Raw genomic sequence first — 10983 nt, forward strand, 5'->3', positions numbered from 1 at the left:
TATTCGTGGAGATCAACATTTAGATAGCTGATCATGATGAGAAGTGATGGGCAGGTATAAACAAGGAACAGATTTTTAGGCGATATAGATAGAGGGTAAATAATAAAGCTGTTTGATTGAGACAATGAAGGCAAAGAAGAGGGAAATGGGCAGGCGGTAATACAGGAGAGGTGAGTTAACAAAATGCACTACAACAACACTGATCTTTTATAGGCCAACAGTAAACACACACGCTGGGTGAAATACTCGCGCATCTGGCTTTTAGCAGTGCCTCATTGAACAGCAAATTTGTAAAAGCAACCTTGAGGATGAAAACAATATCCGACCCGCTCTGCTCAAAATTGCGGTGGCGGAGCGGTATTGTGGCGGCCGCACCGCCAAAGATATGGCCCAACTTGTCGAGCGGTTGGTTCGCAGCGCTGTCGCTCTATAGCCCACCATGATGTCATAGCGCCGCAGCGCACTTGGGTGGGATATCGGCCGAATATTGGTGTGATAGTGGTATGTACATTACATATTGATATTAAATTTCCTTTTACCTTACTGAAGATCCTTTTCTCTCTCTATAATATACATATCATATCATCGATCTCTCTCCTTTTGATCACCAATGAACAGATATCACCACCGACCGGCAATATAGTTATCTTATATCAACCTCTGCAATCACCAACCACCGGAAAGCCACCTTCATGTCAACTAACACCTCTTCATCAAAAGCCAGTTTCTGTATCATTTCTTTATGTCAACAACTCAATTCTCGTTTCTAACGTGTTTCTTGAATAACATGTTTCTTCAATTAATCAAGACTTGAACACCCCCAGGCTAACGAAGCAATGATAGAGTCCATTTAGGGACCATCACCAACAAGGCCTCCTGATTTCAAATTCCAAACCCCATCAACCTCCTCATACGTGAAGGCTTCACGTCTTCAGCTTAAATACTATGGCAAAAGACAAAGAGGTACGTATATTCCCCTTTTCTTCATCCATTAGGTTCTTTGAGTATCTTGCTTATTTTTTTTTCAACTTTTTTACTCTAGTTTGTTTATCACATTGTTAACAAAATCTACCCATCATCAACAATGAATTCACAAAATACTATCAATCCTGATCCTCAACTCAAGGAAAGATTAACCTCACCCACTCCCACTCGTAACCTACGCCGGCGTCATACTTTAGCCGTGCCATCTCCATCCCCTGGCTTTGTTATTCAGTCTCCTGACTCTCGTCGTGCTTTGATTTGCCCTACTAGTACTACTACCGATAACCCTCCACCCGGTTTGAAATCAGACAGATCTGGGTCGGCCTTGTTGTTATCTGATGACAGCTCCAAGACTGATCAATCCGAGTCATCCAACAAGTCCAATGACTCGATTATGCTACAGGCCAAATCGACCAACATGTCTACTTCTAAGAAGTCCATGGTAGTGAAGAAGGGACGATCCAGCATTGGAAAAAAGAACAAGAAGGGTAAGCTTCAAGTTCCAGCAATGTTCAAGAGAAAAGTGACCCCCCGCCAATCAGGACCATCAGCTAAAAAGCGCAAGCACCTTACATTGAGGTAAGTGTTTGTGTTCAAATTTGATCTTATACTTTTTATTTCTACATATCCTTTCTCTGACTATCTTTCATTCCTGGGACATCGATAGGATATTGAAGTCCCAGAAGTCATTGATCTCATCCAAAGCTCCAATGTCGAAGTAGTTGAAAGTAATGAGACTGGTGCACGCCGAGCACAAGCTGAACGAGTTGGCAACCTCTTGGAATTCTACGACTCCCCGGTCCATGTCAAAAAAGAGGTAAGAGTCTCTTTCAATTCTTTTGCTACCTTTTGTTTCTCAATTTCTTATCTTGATCTTCTTTTTGTTCCCTCCTAAACTTTCTCTGTTCTTTCTTTCTTTGTTCTGCCCACCCTAGACTGGGCCCAATCCTTGTGGATTCAGGTGCAAATTCTGCAAGGTGATGTTTGTTTGCGGGAAGAATAGCTATTACAACTTATACGACCATCGTGATGGTGCAAAGGATTGACCAAGTTGTCCACAGCGCAATCTTGCCATTGAGGCAGGACTTGTCCTCCCTCGCACCTGGATACAAGAACAGGCTGCTCTAGTCCTGGTTGCAGAAGGCAAACTCGGTACACTCGATTCGTTCTTATCCCGACCGACTTTCAGCTTGGACCCACTCAAGCATGTCATGGTCATCTGGATCACACACCACACTCTTGCTTTTGCTCAATTTGAAGACCAAATCTTGTGTGGAGCCTTCAAGCTCTCCAATCGACAGGCTACGCTTAGAACTCAGAAGTGGCAGCATTGATGGCAAAGGAGCTATATGTAGGACTCAGTGCTTCAGTCTATGATGAAATCAAAGTAAGTGTTTGATACCTTGAATTCACATCACATCCTTTACATAACTGATTATGTTATGAGGTTGATTAGGACAACGGTGCTTGGTTTTGTTTGCTCCATGATGTATGGACTACCAAAGGAAGCAAGTATGCTTTCATTGGTGTTTCTGCTACAGTGGGTCTCATCAAAGCCCAACTACCCCGCGCCCGCAAAGCAAAATTTCAAGTTTGAGATGAATTATACACACCTCATAATTACATAGCACACATTTTAATAAGCTTAATGGGCTCGGGGGACCTATCTCATTCTAATCCTATGAGGATGGACGCGTGCGAGGCAAAAAAAACTTTTTTTTAGACATTTGGGCAATATTTCGAACCAAGCACATTTAATCACATCCTTAGGCTTACTATATGGGTACCAGAGGGTAATATATGGCTTTAAACTTGGTAAAAGTGGGTTCCCGAAGCGGAATCCAACCCCAGATCAGTCAAATCGCACGGTGAAAATGACTTTTTTCACTGATTTTCAAGGTCCTCAGAGGCCAAAATTTTGAACCCCCCCTACGGGGGGGTAGTTGGGCTTTGATGAGACCCACTGTAATTTCATCGACAAGAAATGGACCTATCGAATAGTCCATCTTACCCTCAAATTGGTTGTGTGGAATCATTACGGCGTCCTTCTAGCTCAACCTGTGGCCCATTTTCTCATCAAGCATGGTCTCCACCATAATATAAGTATTCCATTTTTGACGCATCATTATCTCTATTTCATTGACTCATGCTCTTGTCACTGTTTCTCCCTTTACTTATTAGCTCAAACCACCGACTCCGGCTCAAACAACAACACCATGGCAGTGGAGCTTGCAGAAGTTTTATCAAACATGGACGAACCGGTTTTTTGGAACACCGAACGCAATCATGTACGTTGTTATGCTCACAAGTTAGGCCTTGTGGTCAAAAAGGGCCTGAAGTCACTCGGTATCAAGACATGCAAATCCAAGCCTTCCATTCCTACCAACCTCGCAATGCCCATTCCAATCATTCAAGTCGATTCCGATGATATCAACAACAACAATGATCAATCAGATCATTACAGCTCAGATGAGGACGACTACCATATAAATCCTCAAGATTATCAGTGTACCATCAATTCAGATAACAAGGATGAAGACAAGGTGGATGGAAATGTGTACAACACCACTTTATGCCCTGTCATTCTTGGTTATTGAAAAGTAAGTCCAATCTTTGTTTTCACAGATGTCTCTTTTGCTTTATTTTCCTCTCTCTTCTCACTTTTCATTGGTTATTAGGGCCAAAAATTCAATGGCTTGTTATGCCGAAGCGGGGCACGTCAAGGCGAGTTCAAAGGGAAGTCTTCTCAACTTGGCTATCACGGACCTCAGCCCATTCCTGGCTGGGGATTGCGATGGAACATCAATCTAGATGTATCAAAGCGCCTATGCTCAGCCCGCGATGTGAGTTCACATCGATTTGTCTTCTATTTTGCCTTCATTTATCATCTTTCTAACTTGAAATGAATCATTTCAGGTGGTGGATGTGGTTTTGACATCTGATCGTAAGACACGATACTACCAGGGCCTCTAAATCTTGCCTGATGAATGGGATGCTCTGGAGGTTTTGAACCAGATTTTGGAGGTAAGTGATCTGGGTCCTTTTTCCTTTGTTTGTCTTAATTTCATCTCTAAACTGATGTTAAATCTTTTTCTTTGTAGATTTTCCGGGTTTCTACCAAAAGGATGGAAGGCGACTTTGCTTCAGGTTGTATCTTGATAGCGGAATATCACCAAATCATTTCTGAACTTCAAGCAGTTCATGACTCAACTGAATACGATTTGATTCACAAGATGATCAGCAAGATGCTACCTAAGCTCATCTTATACCAAGATGAGGCTATGCGTTGTGACACTCTCCTTGTTGCTACAGTCCTCAACCCTCAAATGTGCCTGAAAATCTTCGAGCTCCACTACCCCGAGTACCATGAATCAGTCAAGTCAGTTGTCAAGGATCGCTTTGGGGAGGTGTTAAATGCCTGGCCTGTAACCCCTCCGGCTTCACAATATTTATCGGCTTCTCAACCTGTGGAGATATCTTCATACAACCTTTTTGTTGCAACTCAAACTCCTGCCAATGGTTCCAAGGCACGAGAAGCAGAGTTGCAAAGGTATCTAGATGGTCATGATGCGGTGTCTTGTGGTCAAACTCCTTTGACTTGGTGGAAGGTAAGGATTCTTTCTTTCTTTTTGTTGTTTGGAACCTTACTTATCTTGTTTTCTTTCTTTCTTTTACCATCCAGGCTCATGCCTCGAAGTACCCAGGCCTAGCTACCTTAGCTCAAGATCACCTTTTTTTGTTGGCCTCCACTTGTGCTGTGGAACAAACTTTCTCATCCGCAGCTGACATAGCTACACCAGCCCGAGGAGCATTATCTCCATCCTCAATCTCAAAATTAGTAGCACTTCGTGAATGGTTAAAAGCTGGATGTTCCAACAATGGTAAGTTTGCTGACACATTGGCTTATGTTCACGCCTTTGAGAAGGAGTCGGCAAAAGCAAAGGGCAAATCCTCCTGATTTCCTCTTAGCTATCATATTTACTTTTACACTTCATTACACTCGTTTTTGTTTGTCTTTCAATTATTTCCCTTTACAACTTTTTTGCACTACACTTGTTTCTCTTTTTTTTCTCAACTGTTATGTTTCTTTTTAAACTTTTCTTTACACTCATTAATTGTTTTTCTTACATGTGTTGCTTGTTTCTCCTTCTTATTCACTATTCTTCTTTCAAAAATTTTTTCTCTTTACTTTTTCACCAATCTGCTTTTGTCACAATCTTAGATAGATGTTTTTTTCATTTCTTCACACTGGTTTGTTCCTATTTGTGCAATCTTAGATAATTTTTCTAAAAAAAGACCACTCTGACCACACGAGACAGCCGCGGCGTGTTTGAGCGCTGCGGTGCGTTGCGGTATACTGCAACACAGGGAACTGGTCATAGCGGTAGGATCCATATTGAGTTGCGATTGCGCTCACACCCATTGCGGTGTACTGCTCCGCTATAAAAACTTTGAGTTATAGCGGTGTGTAGCGGTGCGGGTCAGATATTGATGAAAACCAGACAATGCATAAGCATTAAAAAAAGAAAACAAAAGCAAGACATGCTTTTAAAAGCACCTGGTCCGAAGCAAAAGCTCAGTAAGAGGAGATCTGACATTGACAGACAAACAATAAATGAGACGGCAAGGAAGAAAGTAAAGAAAATCCCTAGACTGAGACACAAAGAATGAGTGGGGAGGAGAACAAAAATTACAAATCTAAATGACCAACATTAAAAACGCTGATTGGGCTAGATTGAGAGCCGAACAAAGAAAAGCACAAAATGTAGAGGAACACAGGAATCTTTGGTCCGATCAAAGTACGTAGTTGGATTGTTTGTAGATTTCAAGAGTTGACAAAAGGTGTGTTGAAAAGATCGCAGTGAACCCTGAAACCTTCAAAAAAAGCATTCAAAAAAGGTGAGTCAAAGTACGATCAAATGAAAAGTCAACATGGACCAGAATAAAGGCAATTTGGCATTTGATGAACGTAACAAAGAAACGACAGGACCGCCGATAGAATACTCGACTCATGGAAATACTTGACTCATGTGAGTCAATTTGACGTATTTATATTTTAGATAAACAAAGTGAAGTTGGAAGAGATAAAAATGAATCTTATTGAGAATATTCTTTTTATTGTTGGTTAATTTTCAATATTAAATGCTTCATCTTTCTCTTTTTGACAATCTCTTCTCATTTTATCTTCTAATAGAATCTGTAAGTGAGGGGTTGGCCAACTGTACTTGGAGTATGAAACTCAACCCGTCAAACAACTGGTTTCTGCTCAAAAACCCGCTGAAGTCAAACCAAGTTTTGGCCTCGATTCTTGGACACCCCGCAAACCAAATTTCAACAAAAGCCGGGTTTATTGTGTAGTGCTGAAGCCTGACACGTATTTGGGAGGGTGGTGATTTGATCCTGAATCCTCATCTGAGAGACTGAGCCCACAGAATGCTCATCCAAGAAGAAAATGAGCATTGTCCAGCAACACCAAGCAAAATCTGAGCAAAACAGCCTCATTGCCTGTACACTACCAAAATTGTCAATTGGATGAACCTGAAAGAAACTCAATCTTTTTTGGAGACTTATGGAAAGTCTACAACACTCACACCTATGTGAGCATCTGTTTTGGCCCCTGTGAGGATACCTTTCAAATACATACCTTGTACAAAATTCCTGGTATCACAAGGACCGCCACATCCCCCTTGACAGTGAGGAGGGCTGAAAGTCTCACAGTTGTGGTAAATAAGCATCCAATTCAATTTGCCTTTGTCAATCATAACCTCAACCAGTGCCTGGTCATGAATCTCATTACTGAACTGAATTCTGTTTGAGGCCTCAACTTGAGCTGAACTCCTCAATCTCCAGGGATGATGCTCCACAAACTGTATGGGCCTACTTGCCATCAAAATAAACACAATTCAAAGTTGCAATGACACATCATGGCTAGGTCTGTGAGATGCAACACCTGGGGGCAGCCAACTCTGTCTGGGCCACCTTACTTGGTATGAGTTTAGGTTGTTCTTCCTTTTCCCACTCAACTATGATCGGATTTATCATCACACTGAATAATGGAATCAACAGGCTGCTGGGTTTCATTGTGCACAATTACCACAACAAATATTTTGTCTACCTCAAGAGGGGCATCACTACTGGTAATCACAAATCACTGTGCTTTGCAGACAATTGCACCCCTGATTTGAGCTGAAGTACAAGCATTTGCATCCCAGTCAGAGTTTTGCTTTGGGTTTTGTGAATTCCCAAACGTTGTCTTATCTGATGATGGTAAACCTCCAATCTTGCTAGAAGGTCCAAGTTAGCACTATTGCATGAACCTTCATTGGAAAGACCTCTGAAGATAGCACACAGAAAGTAATTGACTTCACAAAGGTCTTGTATTGGGCGTGGTAGAACCTGTGGGACGTCCTGCAGAAAGTCAACAGAGGTAAGGGACAGCTCATCTCTGCTCATCGTGGCTTATCAGGGCTTATCCATATTGATGAAATTCTAATATATGCAGACACAGACAAATTGATCAGTTTAAATTGATAATTACTTGAAATAGAGTAGATCACCTCTTCTATACACCAAAGAAGACAGCCTGATCAAGTTTGGTCTTGAGCTTGAAAGTTGCCCTGTCAAGGCAGTCCTCAGCAGTCAAGGGCCTGCAATAGGGCCAAAAGCGATGAAGTCATGAAGATCAATCTCAAAAAGAGTAGCACAATAGGTAGCATGCTCACATGGGTCTCTGAAGCTCAGATGTGCTGAGTTCTATTTCCAAAATCCCGCTGGTAGTTGTCAGGACTTTCAAAGTAGGGAGGTGCTCACCACTTTCACGCACAGGCTGAATACTCAGGCTTTTTGTACCCCCTCCGATGATTCTGTTTGTGGCTCCTGATTTTAGAGATACCATCTGCTCAATATTTGTCCCTGGTGTCAATGAGACTGCGATTACACGTTCTGGGAAGCAAATGAAAGCTGCTGGGCCACCGTGAGGTAGAGAAAGTGTTAGAGCAGTCTTGACCCAAGGGTCTGGATACTGCAAGGTCACACCTTGTAAGTTATTGTTGCTGTATGCATACATCAAAATCTTGGCTTACTTCACAATGCTGCAACTTGATTGCATGAGTATTTACTGTGGGCAACACGGTCTTTGATATGATACCTAAGATGATGATGGCATATGATCTTGGCTTGATGAAACTTGAGACTTTGGGTAACTCTGTTGCGTCGACGTATGAGACCAGGATTGCCAAATTACGGGAACTTCACACACGCCAATTTAGTTTCAATGCGGATTGAAGGTCACAAAAGCAAAACAGATGGACTGACTATGATCATGTGAGCGGGGTTCATATGTATGGCACTCAGGTATGTAAGTATTTACACCCTTTGTGAATTCAAGTGGGTTTGTGGAAATGTTTACATACAACCCCTTTCATTAGATTTGTGCTGCATTCAAGGCTCGATTGGTTTTATCCAAAGACCATGTCAATTTATCCTTACTCCTGCCGGATTCTGCTGCACCAAAATTTCATCACATCCCAAATCAATAAGTTATATACGTATTGGTCAGTGCTCTCTCCATTTCTCATCTTTTCAAAGCTCTCAGTTGAAGCCTTTGTCTACATACCATGTAGCAATGGTATTTCCACCTGTATTAGGCCATGTAAGTAGCGGCATCTTACCCGGGTTAGAAGCCATTGTGTTTCATGATCAAAAGCCGGATTCAAATGCAATCCCCAGAGGCGGCTCAACTTCTGCAGAACGTGAAATGGACTTTGATATCTATATCAAACGGAACCTTGACATCAGGTACTTCCACAAACTCCCTGACTATATTGTTCAACATGTACAAACACACGGCTTTCTCAACTGCCACAAGATTGAGGAGATTATTGAAGCTATTGTGCCTTTGGAGGAAGAGACTGATGACATCAGAAAACTCGATTACAAAACTCAAACAATGCTTGTATACGTTCAGACAATGTTGCGTTCGGAAGATCCCAAAGTTATTGCTCAGCGGGAAATTTTGAAGAGTCAAGAAAAGTTGTCAGGCAAACTTTACAAATGTCTTAAGTGCAAGTTGCAAGAATATCAAGATGATACCGGGCTTCTATGGGCACTAATGGCTCAGGAGATGTGAGTAGATGAAGCAAAAAAATATTGCATCTGAACGAGATCATTCTGATTGACATGATACTTTTTCCACAGTAAACACACCTGTGATGTTGAAGATGCTGCTACTGCTGCAAATGGAGCGGAACCTGATGCTGCCGCGCCCCCCTACACCCATACACCTCATGGGACGGGACTGTCGGGTGGCTTGGGCTCTTGATGTAAAAGATTCAATCAGTGGTGTGAATCATGAAGCGCATATAGAAAGATATAGGAAGTATAGCTGATATTTACGGGCCCTCCTCAAAAACATGAGAAAGAGATTAGTTGTTTATTTTTAATTTAAAGCATTCCAGTTATTCTTTGGGAATAATGTCTGTTGTTTTATTTTGGGAAGTATGTCTTTGATACGTTTAATCTAGATGTAGAGAGCTGCATACAAAGACAGTCTCACAGTGAAAAAGTGCTGATTTTTAGTGGAAACGGTCTCACATGGACTGTGAGAGACACTCTTCAGATTAAATTCTGATGGTGCTTCTACATAACTGTGGATCACACATCTAGTCACCTGTGTCCTTTCAATGTCACGGATATTATCCAAAGAAAAGACGAATTGCATCTTCAGAGTATGTCCGATATGTGTATGAGGAGCCGAGGAGCTGAGGAGCTGCAGCTTCCTCTCATTTTTTTTCTCTAAGTCCCCTTCCACTGTATACCCCCACCCCCAGCTCACCAGCTCAGCACCCACTTCTACCGGTATGTCCATTACACCACCTCAACCTGTAACCTCACCACCAGATCAACCACCGACTTTGATCATTCTCCGTTATCACATTGAGTACAAGGTCTCACCACACCCCTCAACCACCTCAACACGCAACCTCACCAGCACATCACAACACAGTACACAATTTATTCGAATCTCCGATTCATTCGAATCTCCAGCTCATCACCACTCCATCTCACCTTCGTTATCCATGTCAATTACTTCTCCCAGCTCATCAACTCACCCCATCGAACACATCATGCAAGACTTGATATCATCCATGGCACACCTTCTCAACTCGATCAAAACCACATGGTGTACTATCTCAATTCTTCCACCACCTTTGGTCAAGAGTCAGAAAATCCAAACATTATGATGTGCTCCTTTTCTGGAGTCTCTCAAGTTGATCACCACCGCTTCTCAAACATAATGGTCTCAACTTTTGCTTATGTCTTACTGGTCAGTCACCTCGAATTTCAAGAACTGTTATGGTATATTGTTTCACTCCACTCCACTCCAAACCAACCCAACCACCTGTCACTCTCCAACCATTAATCCAAGTTTACTGACTGACTTTGTTCTTATACATTTTGGTGCTCGCAGCCAACTCCTATCATACACTATAGTCTAGTCACACCTTTTGTATTATCTGTCATCAGGAACAAGATCAAACATCATCTTTATGTACTTGTAACTTCATTCAGTCGTCAAATGCAGTAAAAATTCTTTGTTGTGCTATCTGTAGTGCTACATTCAATTGGCACTTATGTTGAAGCGTTTGAATTCAACCGGCCCATAAATGAATTCTTGATTAATTCTTCTAAGAGCAACAATACATGATGAGTTGATAGTGTAGTATCATACAAAAACAGACGTAGCCCAACTGAGAAACTTATGAAACAAGATATACTTTATGTACTGTACCAATAATCCTCCACCATGTCAAAATTCTCAGAAGCCATTAGATCATTTTCTTCTGCCTCAGCCTCGTCTTCCGCAACAATATCGTGATCTTCTTCACCAATAGCAACTCTGGTTAATACTTGCTCCCAGTGTCCGAATTGTCCTTCCATGAGGACTTTCTATTTAGTCACAAGCTCTTGATCGTGTGCCAATCAGTTACGGCCGGGAAA

General features: G+C 41.9%; 2 protein-coding genes across 2 annotated transcripts; one reads left to right on the forward strand and one right to left on the reverse strand.

Moving 5' to 3' along the window:
• Positions 1-7546: 7546 nt before the first annotated feature.
• Positions 7547-8050, reverse strand: MELLADRAFT_113668 (uncharacterized protein; the record flags this gene model as incomplete). Its single annotated transcript, XM_007418416.1, has 2 exons — positions 7547-7631; positions 7707-8050. The coding sequence occupies 2 exons, from the start codon at positions 8048-8050 to the stop codon at positions 7547-7549; spliced, it is 429 nt and encodes a 142-aa protein (XP_007418478.1).
• A 272-nt stretch (positions 8051-8322) lies between these two features.
• Positions 8323-9304, forward strand: MELLADRAFT_69423 (uncharacterized protein; the record flags this gene model as incomplete). The annotated part of the gene is made up of 3 exons (XM_007418385.1): positions 8323-8341; positions 8607-9108; positions 9181-9304. 3 exons carry the CDS (start codon positions 8323-8325, stop codon positions 9302-9304), a joined length of 645 nt encoding a protein of 214 aa, XP_007418447.1.
• Between the last annotated feature and the right edge of the window lie 1679 nt (positions 9305-10983).

This window comes from Melampsora larici-populina (genome assembly GCF_000204055.1).
Source record: "Melampsora larici-populina 98AG31 unplaced genomic scaffold MELLAscaffold_91, whole genome shotgun sequence".
Taxonomy (NCBI): Eukaryota; Fungi; Basidiomycota; class Pucciniomycetes; order Pucciniales; family Melampsoraceae; genus Melampsora; species Melampsora laricis-populina.